The sequence below is a fragment of the Histoplasma capsulatum genome, assembly GCF_000150115.1.
Source record: "Histoplasma capsulatum G186AR genomic scaffold supercont2.3, whole genome shotgun sequence".
Taxonomy (NCBI): domain Eukaryota; kingdom Fungi; phylum Ascomycota; class Eurotiomycetes; order Onygenales; family Ajellomycetaceae; genus Histoplasma; species Histoplasma capsulatum.
The window spans coordinates 2,519,033-2,540,340 of NW_025544803.1; the positions used below are offsets into that span (position 1 = coordinate 2,519,033).

Consider the following 21,308-nt stretch of genomic DNA (forward strand, 5'->3'; position numbering starts at 1 on the left):
TACCACTGTGCATCTGTCCCTGTTGCTATTACTGCAGACAATAGAAGGAAGACTGGATTGCTATCGTATTTGTTTTCCAAAGCAAGGAGTAGGAAAGGTCTCAAGTTTCCGCATAGAATTAGAGGGACAACCGCGAGCCAGTCTCACTTCACATTTAATTATCAGAGACGTAGCTCTGTACTAGGCGCCGTTGACAGGCGCTTGAAAGATGCAGGAAGTTCTGGCCAGATGAAAACATCTCAGTCAGGGTCTTTGGGCCGGTACGGGACAGATTCTACAAATGACGTGGGCCCAGTATATGATTATGGATCCGGACAAGATGGTGGCGGTCGCGAGCGGGGAACACGCAGGAGGAAAGTTTATGGGTATTTGAAAGCGGCGAACGAGCTGCGGCAGGCCTATTCAGCTCAGTGGGCGCAAAAGACCCAGGATTATGATTACGATATATGCGACACTCCAGGTGGGTTCCCAGAGCTCGGGACAACGAGACTTGCGGATGAGGAAATGGTTTTATTCCCCAGTTACGCGAAGAGACATGTGAGGAAGGAGCCTAAGGTGGATTATAGGGAATTGGCGCTGGAATCGCAGACTTACCCTGATGATCCGCAGTCGATGGGGAATATGGAGTTTTGGAGAACGGAGTGGGAGAGATATGAGCATGATAATGCGATTGTGGATGTCGATGTGAGAGGGTGGATATATACGCCTCACATTGAGCCAATGAGTCGGAAAAATCGTATTCTGATTGCCCTTGCTCGACGGCTGAGTGGGATACCGGCTCCACATACAGTGTCTACAGAGAACAGGCCATCGTCGGCTTCCTTGAATGAGGAAGCAGTTGTCGATAAACAAGAGCAATCTATTATTCATTTGGCCGAGAGTAACGCGGACCCTGAGTGGCGGGCTAATGCTAGACTGGAAGGGATATTTTCCAGACCCGAGGGTGATCAAAGTTCATCTTATAACAGTCCAGAGGAGATAGCCGCTGCGAACGCCAGGCTTCTGGAACGGCTTCAACCTTTTTTGGCACATCCTACTGTCAGCATTCCCATTACGGTTTTCTTTTATGACCAAAAGAACAGCCAGTCAAGGACGGTTTCGACGAATGATGGAGGCCACTTCTCGGTTCGTGCCGCCCTCGATTTTGTCCCCACCCACATCAGGGTGCTAGCTTCAGAGAATTTATCCGCTTCGGAAGAGATTACGATCACCGAACCAACGGGAATTAGTTTGATCAGTGACATTGATGATACCATTAAGCACTCCGCAATCGCAAGCGGCACGAGAGAGATCTTCCGAAATACATTCGTTCGCAACCTTGAAGACCTTACCGTGCTGGGTGTGAAAGAATGGTATTCAAAATTAACTGAGATGGGTGTGAAGATTCATTACGTTTCGAATTCCCCATGGCAACTGTATCCCTTACTTCAGAAATTTTTTAGGGTGGCCGGTCTACCACCCGGATCGTTTCATTTGAAACAGTACTCAGGGATGCTTCAAGGTATCTTCGAACCTGCAGCGGAGAAAAAGAGGCCGATATTAGAAAGCATCATGCTTGACTTTCCCAACCGCAGGTTCATCCTTGTAGGCGATAGTGGAGAGGCAGACCTGGAAGTCTACACAGAATTAGCACTTGCTAATCCAGGTAGAATACTCGCGATATTCATTAGAGATGTGACAACGTCTCCGTCCCATAAATTTTTCGATACATCGGTTACCCAATTTGAAAGGCCGCCGACTCGAACTCCCACACATGGGCCTCCCCCTCCAGAACGTTTGGGAGATCAGGAAACGCTCCCACCCATTTTGCCACCCCGCAACTATCCTAGTCAGAAAGCTTCGGGTGATGTTGATTTAAGTGCTGGAGAAGAGCTTTCATGGATGGATAACAAGGAGCCTTCTAATGGTACATCTGAAAGTCGGCAAATACCTCCCATAAGGCCTTCCAAACCAGCTGTTCTTCGTAGTGGGGCTGTCGAAGGATATAGAGACAGCAATGTGGACACAGTGTCGTCCAGCATTCGACGGAAGCCAGCGCCACCCCTCCCAGCAAAGCCCACAAGGTTATCCTCTTCACAACCGCAGGGACAAGCTGAACGCCCTACTCTGCCCATCCGTTCAACACAAACGCTAGCTCATATTGGCCCGCAAGTGATTAGCCGTTTCTCAACCAACGAACCCCCGGTCAATAATGATAGTAATAATAGAAACGAGGAGAGCTACAAATCTACTGTCCCAGATAAGGCTGCAAATATGCACGACCAGCTCCCGTCAGCACGACCGCAATGGGAGAGTATTCCCACCACCGCCGCCGCCACCCACACGCCTTCGTCAACTCATCAAACCTCATCCTCACGTCCAACAACCAAAGAGCCACCCCCACCAGTCCCCCCACCCCGGCGCAGTACAACCCAATCCCTTATAAAACAAACCTCATCAATGAACCGAACCGCCCAGAATCCCTCGGGCGCCGCTCAGGATCTGCGAATGAGTAACACAACGCTCTCCCAACCCCCGTCTTCCTCCACCGTATCAACCACCCCGCCGCGTCTTGCACGCTCAACCACCAATATACCCTCACAACTATCCCAACCGTCGTCCTCCCCTTCCCCATACCCAAACTCGTCGACATCCTCCTCTTCAGTTACACCTGGTCCCGGGGCCGCAGCAGCGCCAATGACGTTCAATAAGCGCGAAGACATGTGGAAGCGACGCTGGGCACGGGCGAAGGAGATTTTGGACAGGCAAGGGGTTTTGCTGATGACTTGGCGGGCTGGGGATGATGTCCATGATGTTTGCGTTGGGTTGGTGGAGAGCGCGGAACGTGAAGGGAGAGCAGGAGGGAGCGTTGAGGTGAGGTAGGGTGTAGCTGGGATGGGATATTTGCTGGGCGGTTTAGTTATTGTTGTATTTATAGAGAAACATCGTGGGCTGGATAATATAGAATCGTTTAGATATCGCTGGCGACGGAATACAGATTTTTGTTCGTTTTTTTTTTTTTTTTTTTTTTTTTACTTTTTTTTTTAAAAAAAAAAAAAAAAAAAAAAAACGGCTCAACTTCTTAAAAAGTCCATTACATCTACTGCGTATGCTAAGGTCACCATGGCTGCTGGTGTAATCACACCGGAAAGTATCATAAATAACAAAATGTTATTTATATTTTTTTCTTTTTTTTCTTTTTGCCTTTTTTTGGGTTTTCGTTGATATCTAGACTAAAATACATATTTCTTCGTCAAACAACCACACCATTTAATAATATCAGGTTAGGATCAAGCAAAAGGCAAACAAAATATAAATACAAATAACGGCTGTGGATCTCGCATACTTTCAACCATTCTCTCTTGTCCCAGCCCCTGCCCTTCCAATGGGCTTGTAGAGACAGGGAAGCAAGAGACGTGTTGCATAAGTATAAAAGAGGATGGGTAATGGCCACAATAGATCGCAACCTGTAAAACAAAAGAGAGAACATGCGTACATGCGTACATTCGTGTGTGCGTACAAGCATACAAAAAATGGACTTGCTTTTGGGGCGCACCACCGATAACTGAGACAGATAAGATCAGGATCGATGGGCAATATGAATCGTGATAAGGAACAGGAATAGGATTAAGGAAAGGGAGCCCGAATAAAACCAGAGCAGAAAATATAGGCACAAGAACTGGACGTTGACAAAAACAGGAAGCCGAACAAATTCATATCAATCTGGTGTGTCACTTCCAATTTATCAATTTAGGAGGAAGTGGGGAGGGAAAAGTAGCAGCAATAGAATGACATAAAGCAAATATAAAAGAAAATAACAAAAATAGAAATGTGAAAAGGGTGAAAAAGTAAAGTAGCAGAAAAGCAGAAATTAAAAAAAAAACAAACAAAATCGATTAGACAGGTGTGGAGTTTCTTTCTGTCTTCTCTTCTCTTCTCTTCTCTTCTCTTCTCTTTTCTGTTCTTTTCTTTTATAGCTGAATAGACCTAAACAGTGCTAGTCTCAACCTTAGTCATTGACTCTTCTCGGACTACAGCTTCAGGTGAAGCCAAACCCATGCGGGTAGCAAAAGTTTCGTGGGGTTCCCACTTGCTGCTTTTCTTGGGGCTGCTCTCGTCGAACAGGCGATCAACTTGCTCGAGTGACAACCCCTTTGTCTCGTAGACGAAGAAATAGGAAAAGAGCATGGAGAGAGTGCAGGTTGTGCCCCAGATGAAGAAGACTTTGGAGCCCAGATTTGCCTTCTCAGAGTCGACGAGATAGGGAGTGATAAGGGCGAGGATCTGAGTGTTTAGGGTTAGTTTTACTTTGGTCGTTTTATGTGTGCGGCTGCGGTGTGTGTTTTACGTAGGGAGAAACGGTTGGATGGGGGAGAGGATGAAATGATTAAAATGGCACTTACATAGTTCCAAAGCCAGTTAGATGCAGTGGAAAGAGCGACGCCTCGTGCGCGGATGGGAAGAGGGAATATCTCTCCGATTAACACCCACGCTCCTGGTCCCCAGGTGGAAGCAAATCCGCAGATGTAGAGGCAGACGAAAACGATCAGGCACATGGAAGCTGCGTTCGAGCCTGGGAGAGCAGTCCCAACAGCGGCAATGATGAATTCACAAACAAGCATGGCCATTGCTCCGTAGATAAGGAGACTTCGACGGCCGAAGCGTTCGATAATGTAAAAAGAGGCCGGGGTGGATGCAACATTGACAACGTTGGTGATGATGGAAATCAAGAAGGGGTTTTGCAGCCCGCTTTGCTGGAAGAAGGTGGTTCCTGTCAGAGACTGTTAGTTTATCATGCGAGCTTTTTCCAGCTCTCCATTGGTTTAGAGGGCATACCGTAGTCTGTAATTGGGAAGATGTGTCAGCATTTCTGTTCAGATTCATTGATAGCATAACAGGGACGTAAAACTTACAGAAAATAAAGTTAACTCCAGTTAGCTGCTGGAACATCTGTAACGCAGTGCCCAGGATTACGCGACGGAGATTTCCACTGGGAGAAAGACCACCTTTGAAACAGTCGAGCCAACTGGTGCTCCTGACTCTAGACTCGTATTCGAAGTTGGCGATAATTTCAGCTAGCTCTGTTTTCACGTAGTCTGAGTCGACATGTTGTCCACGGATGCGAGAGAGAGAACCGGCAGCTGCGTCCAGCCTATTTTTTTTAACATAGTAACGCGGGGATTCTGGGAGAAAGTAGAGGCCCAGACCAAGGATAAGGGACCAAACAAGCTGGATTGCAATAGGAATGCGGTAGGATGCAGATGTGTCAAGCTTTTCTGTTGCTTTGCTGACACAGGCGGAGATGAGGAGACCAATAGTGATAGCCCACTGATAGACGGAGACCATGGCACCTCGAAACCTCTTAGGAGCAATTTCAGAGACGTACAGGATCACGACAGAAGATATGCCACCAACCCCAAGCCCAGCAACTAGCCGCCCGCCAACGAGATCATTAACTTTGCTTGCGCCAACCTGGATTGCCACGCCAACTGAAAACAACAAGCTGGAGAGCATAATGGTATAGCGGCGACCGAGGACCTCAGCTATCGACCCGGAAACAAGAGCTCCCACAAACGTTCCAAGGGAGAGGACAGACACAATAAGAGACTTTTGCCAGGTTGCAATGTTGAATCCAGTCGGGTCAATAGCCAGGGACACTGGATGGCCAAAGGCTTGCTTGAAAAAGGACATGCCGAGGACTCCGTTGATGTAACCGGAGTCATAACCGAAGAGAATACCTCCAAAAGACGCGAATGCGCACAGAATATATGCACGGGCTGTCATGGGAGCCTCGACGCGGTTCACGTCAGAGGTCCATGTAAGGTCACTTGAAGCCATGGTATCAAGCAGCGCTGGAAACTAGCCGTCAGCAACGGATAGAGGATGGATATACTTACCAATATGGCCAACAACAAAAAGATTACAGGAAAAGCACGACAACTACGGCGGAGAGGGAGGAGAAAAAAGGGCAGTTACGAAGAACTCACCTCCGGATAGATTTCTGAAGTTTGCGGTTGGCTATACGAACGCGAAATTTTTCGTGGTATGAAGCGATGGTAAAACTTGTATTAAACGATAGAGACGTTTATAGCGAAAGGGAGCTGATCGAAGGAAGTATTGCGAGACGTTGCGAGGTGGTAAGGAGTTGGAGGAAACGAGGGAACTGACGGAGTTTTTAAGCAGAACGCAGGACATACTGTAGTGGGTGAGCGGTAGGACTGCGCACATCGCGCACCAGCCAACGCACTCGGTAGGACATTTCAGAGTTTAGAAAGTTTCCACACATTCCTCAACATTGGTTCTTATTCTGAGTTCAAGCCGGCCACTAGGTGGGAGAATGACGGTGACGAGAGAGTGCAGAATTCGGCTTAGAAAGAATGTGATTCCTAGCTAGGTAGACAGTAGACATCTGATATAGACAGCTTATTATGCATATATCCCACTTCTGCTTTTCTATTATACAAAAATTCCTTGTGTATTGAGATATTGATCCAAGGAAAGCCGGCGCAGCTTACGCTGTAGTAATATATTAATCACCCCGCGAAATCTATTTTGGCTAGTAGGCAGGGCGCTAAATATTTAGTGTGTCACCAACAAAAATAACAGACCCGCGTAAAAATACTTTCAATTTGACAAGAAGGATGTAAAGTATTCAATGTACATGTACAGTACATACGATTATGGTAACAAATATACACACTGGAAATGGAAATGGAAATGGAAATCTCAATATTTAATTTGAGCCTCAAACTTTCCAAGCTTTGAACATCGAGTATGACACGTGCCTGGTTCCATATAAACGCACAAAAGTGACTCTGCACTCTGTACAGAAACTTAAATGCTGTTTGATCACCCGTGAGTTTTATATTCGTATCAGGTTCAACTTTGTGGGTTGATTGATCATTCTTTGATTACAATCTGATGCAGTACGGGAGCAGGAAGAGCAACTGGATAATGGCTTGCTGTGCCATCTCATGTAGAATTTCATTCACTGTAAGCCACTTTTAGCTTCAATGTTCTAAAGTTTGATTGAAAAATTTTTTCCACAAATTTTCCAGAAGAAACACATGCTGTTCCCTGCATCTTCCTTCCACTGGAACACCAGAAAAGCTTTCCGCTGCTGAGAAACCACAAGGTTTGAGTTTCCTTGGAAGTGATGAAGTAACTTTTAATTTTCGATTCATCACTATCTAGGTAGGCCTCCACTTCCACTAAACGGCCACCTCTGCAAATTCTCTCTTTCAAGTAACATAATCTATCACCAAGCAAGCCACTTCACCGGGTGAGCCACTTCTCCACTATTCGCACATCTCTTGATCAAATCAATAAAAATGTCAGCGATACAGAGTGATAAAGCTTTCTACAAAGAAGAAAGACTTCTTTAGGTACTTGATAAAAATCAAATCTTGTGACGCATTAGCACCTTTTAGTGGTTATTTTACAGTACACCACCAACCAACTCACCAGCTCACATAGCCACGCGCCCTGACAAAAAACTTCTTTCTCGAGATTCCACCACAATTGTAATCCCCAAGGTACTTCCACTCCGCGCTTCATGAAGTATGGCGCAACCATTGATCTTTTTCCATTTTGATCCTTCTATCTCTTCGTACGACCCCTTCTTTTGATTCCTTTTCCTTCTTTCCTTTCTCAGTCAATTCATAATCTGTATATAGGATAGGACTAGGGCTGTGAGTCGGTAGTACGCACTTGACAAATTTCAAGTATACAACAAGCTGCAGTAAAACCTTTAGTTATAATAACTAGCTATTTCTCATTTCACACTTCCTTATCATATATATATTAATAATTGTATCTGCTAGCTTCTTATAATTGGCTTCATACCCCTCATCCCTGCAGCTCTCCTTCATCAAATTTATTAGCTATATTCCATGCATAAGGAGCAATCTCTAGCCTTCTACACCCCCTTCTCAAGGCCTTGGATGATGTATCTTAATTAATATATTATATTATAATAGGGAGCTGTTATATAAGGATTTTGTGCTAATGTTAGTGGGATATATAAATTACTCTCTCCCACTCATTCACTCATCTACCTGACTACCTGATATCTATTGACGATATGGAGATCTATTGATGACATGATCATCCAGCAATGATATAAAGCTTCAGCAATATGACACTAATATCAATATCCAGCAATATCTATCAGTAATATGAATTAATACTCTTTCAATTGTGCATATTCTGCTTGATTCAAGTTGTTCTCGACGTCCAGATCGATACTGGCGCTGGGTCACTGATTGGTCGATCAACGGCATTGGAACCCGGAATGTGGCCCACTTGCCGCTTGTGGCACCGGCCCGAGATCCCAATCAGGAAAACTTTCTTGGCGGCCGTCCAAACGCCAAGTCCACGCCAAGTCCATGCCAAGTCTGTGCCGGAATAACCTCGGGCCGGGTGCTGGCAATCACGCCATTCCGCCTGAATCAGCGCTTAATTGCGTGATCGAGCGATGGCTTAGGGCTAGCCCGCCCGTTTTGGCTAGCGTGGCCCTACTCCAGTTTGTTCGTGGAGAGGAAACACAGGAAACAGGGGAAAAGAGGAAAAGAGGCCCTGGATGGGGGACGGACGGGGTTAGGGTGGGACGACGAGGACGGTGAGGATGGCGAGGCCGATGGTGACGATGAGCTCATCTCGTTCTCGTTCTCGTCTCGGGGCGGGCGTGGTCAATATTTCTTCTTGTGTTGGCGGCCATTCTTCCTCTCTTCTGCTGCACCCCCGTTGCTGTGTCTATGGTTGCTTGCGTGATATTGTGATCTTGCTATGTTCAATATATGCCTTTGAATACCTGCTCCGTACAGAATAAATAAAATCTTTGTTTTTTTCTTTTCTTTTCTGTTTTTCCTCCCTTTTCTTCGTTGAATCATGCGGTCTGTTGAGCCTGCATCGGGAGCGTCGTTTGCTGCCATAGACAATCCCCAACTACAGCAGCAGCAACCCTTTGACATCCCCCCAGAGTTCTCAGATATCAGGGGCCCCATATATCTCACAGCCCAGACACTGATTCAACAGGTCGCCTACGCCCTCTCTGATAAGCTCTTTACCTACTCGCCAGATACTTTCGACCTGGACGTCGCCGTCAAGCAATGGGCGGCTCAGGTTCAGCTCAACGCCAATGGCTCTCCCACCGCGGTCCAGTCAATGCAGACCCGCGTAGGTGCTGGTGCCATTACTCTGGGCTACATCTTCTCCAAGGACTTTGACCTGAAAAGGCGGCACATTCCGCAGTCGATCATTGCCTCGTCTGCTACCTTGCAGTACCTGCGACCGGCTCTGGAGCAGCTCTCGTTGCTCTATTCGGTTGCCAATCCTGTTGTTGCTCATGTTGCCGCGGTGGACTATACTGGCGGTGTGGCTGGTGGTCTTGTTGCCGACTACACTGCCTCCCTGGCTCTTGCGGAGGAATTGGGTCTGGGCCTGGTTGCGAGTTTCTCCGCCCACGAATCTCAGCATATGGCTCTTTTCTCGACTCTGTTGGCCAGTACGCTGCCGACTATTCATATCTACGATGGTGTAAGAGTCGGAAGGGAGATCACCCAGGTTGCTGATGTCCTCGATCTGTCGGGCCTCAGTGTTGTGCACCAGAAAGTGCTGCAGCAATTGGCTTCGGATCCCGACCGTAATCATTTAGATGCTGAGGGCAAACTGCTGCGCTTGCTCAAGGCCTTTAATGGCCAATTGGGCACAAGCTACAGCCCCTTTGAATACAGTGGACACCCGGAGGCAACCTCCGTTCTAGTATCCTTTGGCACCGTCGAGTCCTCGTTGGCTTCTCAGATTGCCGCATCCCTCGCCAAGGGTGGTGCTCGTGTTGGCGTGGTCAATGTGAGGGTTTACAGGCCATTTGTCGAGGAATCATTCTTGGGTGCACTGCCAAAGACTACCAAAGTCGTCGGGGTCCTGGGGCAAGTTCAGGCTGATTTGGCCGTCCAGGAAGACGGCGTACACTCTGCACTCTACGAGGACGTCCTGGCTGCGTTAACCTTTGGGAGTGGCTTCCATACTGTCCCCCAATGTGTTGATATTAAATACGCTCCCTCGCATTCATGGACCCCTGCGAGCATCGCTGCTGCTTTCCAGAAAATTGCAAATGAACCGCTACTATTACAAGGTGGCCAAGATGCCCTGGACATCTCGGCAAATTCTTTGCAGCTGCTCTCCCCTTCCGTCGTCCAGCAATATACCTTCTGGGACACAGACGACTCTGCAACAAACGCAGGTGCTATTGCTCTTGGTCAGGCCTTTGCAAGGGATTCTACTTGCAAAGTTACCACGAACGTATTCTACGATAATCTTGTCCAGGGAGGAATTACCCGTACTGATATCCGGAAGAGTCCTCGAAGTATTGATGCACCTTTTGCGATTGACTCCGCCGATGTTGTCTATGTGGGCGATATCAAGCTCCTATCTGAGCTAGACATACCAAGCAGCACCAAGGATTCGGGAAAGATCATTGTCAAATCTTCAGGGTTGAAGGACGAGGACTTGGAGAAGAAACTTCCGCATTCATTCAGATTAGCAATTGCGAAAAGTGGAATATCACTTCTTATCCTGGACATTCCTCCGTCCGAAGAGGCTAATTTTGAAACTGCCATTTTTAAAGCTGCCTTTTTGCGAGTTGCCTTACCCGGTCTCGATGTTATTGAAGCTAAGAAGCTAGCTTTGGCGCTGGGAGACACAGAAGGACTCTCCAAAGCAACAGAAATTCTGGAGACAGTTCTCCGGACGGTTGAGATCCCGGGCTCGTGGGCATCATCTGCGGAAAACGATCCAGACGGCGCTTCAACCAAACTTCCCGTTGATGTTCACGCCACTAGTTTTACTTCATTTAACAAATCGAATGACGAGGAGCCCTCAATCCTCAGAGACTGGCAAGATGTGGCGAAAGCTTTAGTTTTCAAGGAGGCTTATGGGGCCACGTCCGCACTGCGCCCCGACCTTGCAGCTAAGACCTTCACGATCCACGTCAGCGAGAATCGACGTCTGACTCCCAAGACCTACGATCGTAACATCTTCCACATCGAGTTTGACTTGGGAGACTCCGGCCTCAAGTACGACCTTGGTGAAGCGCTTGGTATCCATGCTGAAAATAACCCTGCGGACGTGGAACAATTCATCAAGCTCTACGGTTTGGACCAAGACGCCATTGCCGAGGTCCCCTCCCGCGAAGACCCATCCATCTTAGAATGCCGGACCGTCTACCAGGCCCTGATTCACAACATCGACATCTTTGGCCGCCCGCCAAAACGCTTCTATGAATCTCTCGCTGCTTTCGCCACGGATGACAAAGAGCGCAAACACCTTCTCTCCCTCGGCGGCGCTGAGGGCGCGGAAGAGTTCAAACAGAGGGCAGAAGTAGACACCCTCACCTTCGCCGATCTCCTCTTGGAGTTCCCCTCCGCCCACCCCTCTTTCCCAGACCTCCTCCGAATAGTCTCCCCCATGAAACGCCGCGAATACTCCATCGCTTCTTGCCAGCAGGTAACCCCCACCTCCGTGGCTCTCATGATCGTCGTCGTCAATTGGGTCGACTCCGCCGGCCGCACGCGCTATGGCCAGGCCTCCCACTACCTCAGCAATCTCAAGCCCGGCACCCCAGTCACCGCCAGCGTCAAGCCGAGCGTGATGAAACTTCCCCCCAAGTCCACGCAGCCCATCATCATGGCTGGCCTGGGGACTGGCCTGGCCCCGTTCCGCGCCTTCGTCCAGCACCGCGCCATGGAGAAGGCGCAGGGGAAAGATATTGGCTCCGTGCTCCTCTACATGGGCTCGCGCCATCAGCGCGAGGAATACTGCTACGGCGAGGAGTGGGAGGCGTACCAGGCCGCAGGCGTGATCACGCTGCTCGGCCGCGCCTTCAGTCGCGATCAGCCGCAGAAGATCTACATCCAGGACCGCATGCGCCAGACGCTGCCGGAGATTACCCAGGCGTACATTCGGGAGCAGGGGGCATTTTACCTGTGTGGACCGACGTGGCCGGTTCCGGACGTTACCGCGGTGTTGGAGGAGGCGATTGCGATAGAGGCGAAGGAGGCGGGGTTGGGGAAGAAGGTAGACCCGCGGAAGGAGATTGAGAAGCTGAAGGATGATTTGAGGTATGTTCTGGAGGTTTATTAGGTGCGAGGAGGTCGGATAAATGGGCTGGGTGGTATTGGATGGTTTGTGGTTGTGGACGTGGAAAATGTGTATTGCTTTATAGATTAAAATAGATGCGATAGCTATATCATTATTGTAATAAGACGTGACTTTGGATGGCTAGATAGTTTTACGGAAATGCTGTCCAGCTTTTTACTCTGTGTACAGGATAAAAAACAGCACATCAAACAGATGCCGAGGATAGGATGAGATCTTTGATATAAAAGATTTGCCGCGCTCAAAATGAACGGAGATAAGTAAACATAACTGCCCTGAAATACAGCGCGAGGTACTCCGTAGTTATCATTGCAATGCAAAAACGGGGGAAGCTGATGTGCGGGCCCCTTCTAGGTCTTTGCTCACTCGATTCCGTCTTCAAAATGTCACAATGCTTTGCTTTCTTGAAGAAAAAAACATCTGTGAATCCGCTAGTGTGTAGCTCTATTGAAATGGTCTTAAATATATGAGCGTGAAGCTCACTGTGTATCTCTATCTGACACCACCTGAGCGTTTAACGAATAGTTGTTACTAAGTGGAACCCAAGCCTTGCCACATGCCTGCTGCAGTTCAAGGAGTAAGATCCATGATTGAGGACATCCGAAATTGCTATGCGATTTAGTGTAGCACTGACTTGGAAAGTTTTGGTGTATCGTTGTAAATCCTCATTGCATTTGGGAAGTCAACTCCAGCCAGAGAGCACCACCACTCCAAACAGAAACAAAACAGAGAACGCCAACACACATGAAGAGCCAAATGCTGCCATAATTGACCGGGTCTAATGAAAAGAGGGGGGAAAAAAAATAAGGAGCTCCCCTCCATTCCCAAGGAAGCACCAAGACCACTTAACTAAACTCCACCCCCTTCGTCTTCCCGTATGCACCCCCTTTCTGCCTCCTCAACTCCAGCGCGCGCTTATACGGCGGTGCCGTCGGCGGCTGTACGGGGTCGAGACTGACATAACCCGGCGGCAGCTCGTACGAAGCATCTGCATCCCAGGCTGAGAGGTCACCGCAGGCGATGAAGGGTGGGATCCAGCGGTTGACTGTGGTTGCTGGAGACGACGAGGTTGCCGCGCCGCCAAACAGCGGGTTTTCGAGGAGGACCATGCCATGTTCTCCTCCGGCTGTAGTAGATTCATTGTGCGTGCGAGGCGGGATGAAGCCCTCGCAGACGACGAAGGCCTCCAGACTGCTCGCGCGGCTGCTGCGCGGCTTCGCGACGGACACGGTTTCGAACACGGTCTTCAGCTGCGCATAGATCAGGTCCACGTCGCGGCCGCGGAAAATCTTGGCGACGAATTTGCCGCCGGGGCGCAGGACGCCGATGGCAAGGTTGAGGGCGGCGTAGAGGAGTTGCGATTGGATGTAGATGTCTAGATCGTGCAGGCCGGTTACGTCGGGCGCGCCATCAGAGAGCACGAGGTCGACGGGGTGTAGGCGATGCGAAGTCCTGGTGGTGGTGAGGGTATCATTGTGGGTGTAATTATCTGGATCGAGGGCCTCGAGGAGTAAGGGGATGGTGGACGGGTGTGTTATATCTGCTTTGAGACAGGTGATTCCGTCCAGCGGGGTCATGGGTTGGAGGTCGATGGCGACGATTTTCACGTTCTTTCGGGGTTTGAGTTTCTCTTTCTCTTCTTCTCCCTCTTCTTCTTCTTCTTCTTCTTCTCCCTGTTGCTCCTTTGTTTCTACGCCTTTCTGCACGCCCTCCAATCTCTGCGCCTGCTTTTGTTCCCGCCGTCGCTTCTCCTCCCACGCCCGCCGGCCAAAACTCTCCCCCTTAATCAACACACGGCTGAGAACCTGACTCCAACTCCCCGGAGCAGCGCATAGGTCCACCACGCGTGTAACGCTGTCTGGATTTGAGTGCGCGAACAGGTCGAATTGCTCGTCGATCTGGATCAGCTTGAAGGCGGAGCGGGCTCGCCAGTTCTGCTCCTTAGCCAGGCGGTAGTAGGCATCGCGCTTGTCTTTGGAGGATTTTCCCATTTTCAGTCTGTAGAGGACACGGCGTATCAGTATATTTACGTTTCATTATATTCTGTCCATTGTATTCTGGTTGTCAATGCTGTAAAATATGCGGGGTGGCGTATGTTCATATTTGGTGGGGAAATTGAAAACGACTTTTGGAGCTAATTTTTTTTTATCTTTTTTTCTTTTTCAAGAAGCTTGCTTGGGCAATTTTTTTACGCAGTAGCAACATTTCCACATTCAAATACTATTTTCAAAATGACCCACCCCGGATCATAACAGCGCGGGCCATTATTGACGGTGATATTGAGCTGGCCTCAGCACTTTTGCTTTCTCATCGTGGCTTTATGCATGCAAGATATCCTCAAACATGGCTAAAAAAAGAGCTCGCTTCGCTCAAGATCTGTCTCATAAGTCCAAGAAACGCCAGCGGGTTGAGGCTACTGGAGATGACGGAGAAATCGTCGGAATTGACCAGCTCGATTGGAAAGAGGTCGCCTTGCCTGACCGATTAGAGGATGCAGAGGGATTCTTCGGTTTGGAGGAAATTGATGGTGTGGACCTTGTGCGGCCGATAGGAAATGGAGAGATCAAATTTAAGGTGCGAGAATGATCATTGTTTGGGTGGAAAGCCTTGTGATCTATGAACTTTGGACTAATATATGGTGGCTATTCTCTATACAGGCTGCCAGGAATAGGGTGAAGAAGAATGTTGCCAACAGTATATCGTCAAATACGGAACACGAGGACGGTGAATGGAGTGGGATTTCGGACGATGAAGAACCTGCAGATGACAAGGTACATAGCGGCAAAGGAAAACAAACAAATGTGGATAAAATTGAGACAAAGGAAGATAAAGAGAAGAAATCAAAGAAGCAGAGTAAAAAGGACGTGAAGCTTATGGATGCCGAAATCCAGAGCAAAAAAAAGCCTGCCCCCAAACATGATATCCAATCGGGAATATCGTTTGAGGCTTTGGAGGACGAGGTTGACGGGGACGAAGTGGACGTCTCACGCTGGGACCCTCTGGACATATCGGCAGAGATTCAGACAAGCCTGTCGAAGCTCAGATTTGCAAAGCCCACTCCGATCCAGACAGCTTGCATACCCCTTATCGCTTCAGGTCATGACGTTGTTGGGAAAGCTTCAACAGGTTCTGGCAAGACGTTGGCATTTGGTATTCCTATATTGGAATACTATCTAAAGAATCGCTGCGAGGAACCAGTGCAGCATAATCATGGAGAGTTGTCGAGCAAATATCCGATTGCGCTGATCCTATCACCGACCAGAGAGCTCGCCCACCAACTATCTAAACATATTACGGCACTCTGTACCAATGCCCCTAACATAAACGCGAGAATAGCTTTGTTGACTGGTGGTCTTTCCGTTCAAAAACAACAACGAGTTCTGGCAAATGCGGATATTGTTATTGGAACACCAGGTCGTTTATGGGATGTTATCAGCACTGGACATGGCTTATTACGAAAGTTTCAAAATATCAAGTTTCTTGTTATCGATGAAGCTGATCGACTGCTCAGTGAAGGACACTTCAAGGAGGTAGAGGAGATACTAACTGCCCTTGATAGAAAGGAAATCCATGACAAAGTTACTGCTGATTCGGAGAGTGAGGATGATGCTTCCAAGGTGTCTCCTAGGCAGACACTCGTTTTCTCAGCAACCTTTCACAAAGGATTGCAGCAGAAGCTGGCGGGAAAGGGTCGTTACTTTGATGGAGATCTACTCGATGACAAGCAGTCGATGGAATATCTCCTCAAAAAGCTCAATTTCAGAGAAGACAGACCGAAATTCATTGACGTGAATCCAGTTGCTCAAATGGCGGAGAACCTCAAGGAAGGTCTTGTGGAATGTCCGGCTATGGAGAAGGTAAGAAATATATTCTATCCAAACCTGCCCCAATGCAAGTTGCAACGGTAGCTAAACCCCAAAATAGGACTTATATCTTTACACCCTCATGCTCTACCACCCGCAACACCGTACACTGGTATTCACAAATTCTATCTCTGCCGTCCGCCGCCTAACAGTCTTCCTCCAAAATCTCAATCTCCCCGCCCTTGCCTTACATTCCTCCATGGCCCAGAAGGCTCGTCTCCGCTCTGTCGAACGCTTTTCCTCTCCAACCGCGGACCCCTCCTCCATCCTAGTCGCAACTGACGTCGCCGCTCGAGGTCTGGACATCAAAGGTATCGACCTGATCATTCACTATCACGTCCCCCGCACTGCAGATACATACGTGCACCGCTCCGGCCGCACAGCCCGCGCCTCCGCCTCGGGAAAATCCATCCTCCTCTGCGCACCCGAGGAAATCGTCGGCGTGGCGCGCCTAGCTGCGAAAGTCCACGCTTCCTCAACTACATCGTCATCTTCATCTGTGACGAAGCGCCTCCCTCTGCACTCCGTCGATTTGGACAGGCGCGTCATTGCGCGTGTGCGCCCTCGCGTTGCCCTCGCGAAGAAAATAACGAACCACACGCTTGCGAAGGAAAAGTTATCGTCTGAAAATGATTGGCTGCGGTCCGCGGCGGATGATTTGGGGGTTGATTACGACAGTGAGGAATGGGATCCCACGGCTAAGGGGAAGGGACAGGTGGAAGGGGGAGAGGCGGTGGGAGAGAGGTGCGTGAAAAAGCGTTCGGGAAGTATGACGAAGGCAGAGGTTACGGCTCTCAAGGCTCAGCTGAGGGAGTTGTTGAGGAAGCGGATTAATATGGGGGTAAGCGAGAGGTATTTGACAGCAGGTCGTGTGGATATTGAGGCCTTGCTGGCTGGAGGGGGGAACAAGGCATTCCTGGGACAGGTAGGGGAGTTGGATTTCTAGAGGGGAGGCTGTAATATTTCCACCACTATGAGCGAATCGTACAGGTGTACAACCGTTAATTATGTTGAAAGAAAAGCATTCGCCACACAGTCCATGCTTAGTTTATACCCACCATGAGGAGAATCCAATGTGACATGACTTGAAGCCGTAACTTGGCCAGTATCTATACCTAATTCTAATGAAGAATAAAAACGATCGTTGCACCGGGGGACGTATGAAACGACGCAAATTGTGTTTGTCTACAATTTGTGCGGTATATGTATATTGGGTGAAAGCTGTTTTCTCAATAAGATAACCTATTAAACGCCTGAAAGTGAGGATAGGGAGCAATAATATCACTGCTGCCTCTCGCCAACTGGAGAAGAGGGAATAATTGACAGATATGTATGGGATACAATTAGGTAGGTGTACAAACTTTGGCATTGACAATACTCCATTCAACGTCTTCCAGTAAACAGTGTGATCAGAAAACCCCCAACATAGGAGGTACAAACTGGGTCGAGAGTTTAAAAACCTATCGGCGAAGTATAATTCGTGTGAGACGATGCAAATGTGGGGTGGGGAGCGGGAGATTCAGTAACCGGAAGGGGGAATACTCTTGCTTCCGCAGAACGAATAATCAAACTTCTCGCCTGGAAACATGAGTTAAATTAGCATCACAATGATCGGGGGAAGGGATGAGACTCAAGGGATTCATACCAAGTAAGTCCAGACTGTTCAATGCCGGGAGTCTTTACTGCATTCCTGTCCCCGAACGGATTGTCTTCATCATCGTCTTCCTCTTCTTCTGATTCTTCACTTAGACTATCTGATTCCCGTTGTTTGCCGTGTGCTGCCGATGATCGGGCACTGTACGAGAAGTTGGTGGGTTTTGCAGGCCGCGGAGGAGGCTTGGTAGACCCATCAAGTTCAAGCCCCGCAAACCCGTCGTTAATGCCCCTTCCGCCTTCGCTATCACTGTCACTATCATCATCGACGCTTTTGTCGAGAACTTCAAAGGCCATAAGCGCATTTACTAGTTCGTCATTTGCGTGAATGAGACTTCCTAGAAACTCATCGCTTTCGACATGTTGGATATATCTCAATATTTGTCGTCGCAGATTTTTGCACGAATCGAATTGACTCATTACTTCTGCGTTCTCACTCACGCGTTGATTCTCGCGGTTAACCAGTTTAAGTGAATTCAGGAGGTTAGTTCCTGCCACAGATGCAGATGCAATGGTTCGCATAATCTCTGGCCTCTCTTTCTCAAGATTGAATGGATTTCCGCGATGGGACCTGTCTTTCGCTATCTTGGAGATACTCGATCGACTTGGTCTAGAAGTCTTTGAAGATGTGGGAGATGACAAAAGAGTAGCGGGTCCATTGCCTGCAGAAATGGATACGGAATGGCCTATTGGCGATTCGGATTGCGCTTCAGTTTCCTTGAGCACTTTGGATTGCTGTCGGTTCATCGGCTTTTTCCGTTGCGGGAGTTGTTTGTGAAGGGTCGCAATCCGTTCCATACCGGCCACTCCATTGAAGGAGGAGGACCACTGCAAAAACAGTTGCCTGCATTTGTCCTTAACTTCTTGGTCTGAAACAGGATCTGTGGCTGCGACTCGGAGACGTTCGAGGAGAGGCTCATCGGTGAAGCCGCGGAGATATCTGGTGGGAGTATTCTGGAAAATGAAGTCTAGGATTGTAAGAGCCCTTAACTGGCGATGCACGGATCCATATTTCCTGCGGCGGAATTAGCACCTAGTAATCACTTGGATAGCTTGGTGGTTGGGTTTAGAATACAATTTCTTCCGTAGGGCTCTACTGGCCTCACTTGGGCCTGTCGCTTGTAGACGGACCACTTCGATTAGGTCTACAACCCCACTCGAGTCGTCGATGTCATATTCTTCACTTGTGAGTCTGTCGATGTGAAGGGTGATGGCCGAATAAGGCTTCTGCGTCCGCAAAAGAAGGATATCCATATGATTAGCTGTGGAAACGTAATGCAGTAGCAGAAGCTACAGCTCAACATATGTTTCTGATAAGTAAGAAAAAATAAATAAATGAAAGAAGGAAGGAGGTTGTATTCATGTAGGTGGCTGATCTTATTAGTTACGGGGGGGATAACCTAGGCAATTTGAATATACTGTCACATTTTATGGATTGAGAATATCCCTGAAGGAAATGAAAGGAAAGAAATTTAATTGACAAAGCAAAAATCTTCCCGTAGCTGAGTGAAAATACTAACTGAAACAAAACGGAAACAATAACAGAAAGGCAGGGGTGAGTGAACCTACAGATCCGGAGAACATGCTGCACGAGTTGGACAAGGAGAATGAAGATCATGTGCAGGTTCTAGGTCTTCGTCAATGTGTTGGAATATTGTCTCACAATGTCAAGTCGTGCGTAGTTGAAACTCACGAATGAAAATTTAAGATCTTGACTGAATTGTAGAAGTCTATAACGCGGAGTGCGCAACCGCGATGCGATTGATGTTGAGGGCGGCTGCGGGGAATGTGAGCTGTGCGGACGGAGGGGGAGAAGCGCAGACAGGTGATAGTTCGGTTGTATCGTTTAGTTGAAGCAAATGAAAGCTAGCTACGGACTTCCGAAAATAGCTGGCATCGGTGATGGTTCCTCGCAGGACAATATAATAGCGTCAAACTTGGTTGGGCGCGCAGGCGCACAGTATCCCGCAGGTGGAATACGAAGATACCCCGCGCGGGTCAATGGATGGCCCAGGAGGCGAATATGCGTATATGCGTGAAAGAGATAATAAGGCCCAAGCAGCGAGGCTGTCCGAAGAATCTATACTCGTCTGTACGTACATTCCACGGGATCCGAATGTAAGCAGGGAGTTGTTTACCTGATCGGGAAAAGATGAAGCTGTTTGCGCATGGAAGAATGACGTTGGGTGGGTGAACTTACCCCGTGATAAGCTTTCTCAAAGCAGATTAGTGCGGGGAGGGCAAAAGCAATCACAGCCGCAGGCTATATATGGAAATAATTTCAATATATGAGTATGACGGCTAAGCCTCGTCAGTCGCGGACGCCAAATTCACCACCCAGATATATCAATGTCTATTTTGCCGTTTCGATCCTCCTCCTCATCCTGGCAGCTAATTTGTCAGTTCGACTCCGAACCTGCCTCTCCCAACTTTCGGGGCATATATTGTCTCCAAAGTCCTCTTATTCTCTAGGAATAAATATGTCCTACCAGCAGGAGCTCTATGTGGCAGAGCTCGCCGTACAGAGGGCTTCACTGTTAACACAGCAAGTATTCAACGAAAAAGCAAAAGGCACTCTATCCAAGGATGACAAGTCTCCTGTTACAAAGGGTGACTTCGGTGCCCAGGCACTTATCATCCAGGCAATCCTCAAGAACTTCCCAGGTGACGAGATAGTTGCTGAGGAGGAAGCGAGTGCTCTCCGGGAAGATAAACCGCTGAGTAATGAGATTTGGGACCTGGTCAAGGACATCAAGCTTACGGACGAGGAAAGTGACAAAGTTTTGGGTGGTCCATTGCAGAGCGAGGAAGCTATGCTCGATATAATCGACCAGGGGAAAAGTGCCGGAGGACCGAAGGGGAGGATATGGGCTTTGGATCCTATCGATGGTACAAAGGGCTTCCTCCGTGGGGGCCAATACGCTGTTTGTCTCGGCCTGATTGTAGATGGCGATGTCAAAGTAGGAGTAATCGGCTGCCCCAATTTGCCAGTCTCTGACTCCGCGCCGATTCCCGCCAATTCTACAAGCACCAAGACCTGCGGCGATGGGACTGGAATGCTCTTTTCTGCTGTACTCGGAAAAGGTGCCTCGAGCCGGCCTCTCTCCGGTGGAAAACTCCAGGAAAGCAAATCTATTTCCATGAGACCAGTCCTGGATATTACAAAGGCTTCATTCTGCGAGGGAGTTGAAGCTGCACATTCTGCACAGGATGACAACGCTGCGGTTGCAAGGATGTTAGGTATCATTGGCCCAAGTGTCCGGCTTGATTCGCAGGCCAAATACTGTTCCATTGCAAGAGGGACGGGAGATATATACTTGAGGCTGCCAGTGAGGAAGGATTACCAAGAGAAGATTTGGGACCATGCCGCTGGCGACTTGCTGGTCCGTGAAGCTGGGGGGATGGTAACCGATATCCACGGCAAGCGACTTGACTTTGGAAAAGGAAGAACTCTGGTCATGAATACCGGCGTCATTGCTTCCCCGAATGCTATCCATAATCAGGTGATCGATGCCGTGCAAAGAGTATTGAGGATAAAATGAAGACTTTCTTAGGTGTATATGTCTATGTGTTTCTGAGATGAATCGCAGGCGAGGCACCTCGAAAAAAAAAGAGGAAGGGGGAGGGGGAGGGGGATCGACTATCCTACTAGAACAA

General features: G+C 48.5%; 7 protein-coding genes across 7 annotated transcripts; 4 read left to right on the forward strand and 3 right to left on the reverse strand.

Moving 5' to 3' along the window:
• Positions 1-228: 228 nt before the first annotated feature.
• On the forward strand, positions 229-2,862 carry HCBG_03008 (actin patch protein; the record flags this gene model as incomplete). Its single annotated transcript, XM_045430057.1, has 1 exon — positions 229-2,862. One exon carries the CDS (start codon positions 229-231, stop codon positions 2,860-2,862), a length of 2,634 nt encoding a protein of 877 aa, XP_045289952.1.
• A 1,104-nt stretch (positions 2,863-3,966) lies between these two features.
• On the reverse strand, positions 3,967-5,817 carry HCBG_03009 (MSTA protein; the record flags this gene model as incomplete). Its single annotated transcript, XM_045430058.1, has 3 exons — positions 3,967-4,263; positions 4,383-4,733; positions 4,816-5,817. The coding sequence occupies 3 exons, from the start codon at positions 5,815-5,817 to the stop codon at positions 3,967-3,969; spliced, it is 1,650 nt and encodes a 549-aa protein (XP_045289953.1).
• A 3,051-nt stretch (positions 5,818-8,868) lies between these two features.
• Positions 8,869-12,139, forward strand: HCBG_03010 (sulfite reductase flavoprotein component; the record flags this gene model as incomplete). The annotated part of the gene is made up of 2 exons (XM_045430059.1): positions 8,869-12,098; positions 12,121-12,139. 2 exons carry the CDS (start codon positions 8,869-8,871, stop codon positions 12,137-12,139), a joined length of 3,249 nt encoding a protein of 1,082 aa, XP_045289954.1.
• An 841-nt stretch (positions 12,140-12,980) lies between these two features.
• On the reverse strand, positions 12,981-14,126 carry HCBG_03011 (2'-O-ribose methyltransferase; the record flags this gene model as incomplete). The annotated part of the gene is made up of 1 exon (XM_045430060.1): positions 12,981-14,126. One exon carries the CDS (start codon positions 14,124-14,126, stop codon positions 12,981-12,983), a length of 1,146 nt encoding a protein of 381 aa, XP_045289955.1.
• A 352-nt stretch (positions 14,127-14,478) lies between these two features.
• Positions 14,479-16,944, forward strand: HCBG_03012 (ATP-dependent RNA helicase MAK5; the record flags this gene model as incomplete). The annotated part of the gene is made up of 3 exons (XM_045430061.1): positions 14,479-14,709; positions 14,793-15,992; positions 16,060-16,944. 3 exons carry the CDS (start codon positions 14,479-14,481, stop codon positions 16,942-16,944), a joined length of 2,316 nt encoding a protein of 771 aa, XP_045289956.1.
• A 288-nt stretch (positions 16,945-17,232) lies between these two features.
• On the reverse strand, positions 17,233-18,905 carry HCBG_03013 (VHS domain-containing protein; the record flags this gene model as incomplete). Its single annotated transcript, XM_045430062.1, has 3 exons — positions 17,233-17,576; positions 17,644-18,666; positions 18,727-18,905. 3 exons carry the CDS (start codon positions 18,903-18,905, stop codon positions 17,564-17,566), a joined length of 1,215 nt encoding a protein of 404 aa, XP_045289957.1.
• A 1,226-nt stretch (positions 18,906-20,131) lies between these two features.
• Positions 20,132-21,258, forward strand: HCBG_03014 (3',5'-bisphosphate nucleotidase; the record flags this gene model as incomplete). Its single annotated transcript, XM_045430063.1, has 1 exon — positions 20,132-21,258. The coding sequence occupies one exon, from the start codon at positions 20,132-20,134 to the stop codon at positions 21,191-21,193; it is 1,062 nt and encodes a 353-aa protein (XP_045289958.1).
• Between the last annotated feature and the right edge of the window lie 50 nt (positions 21,259-21,308).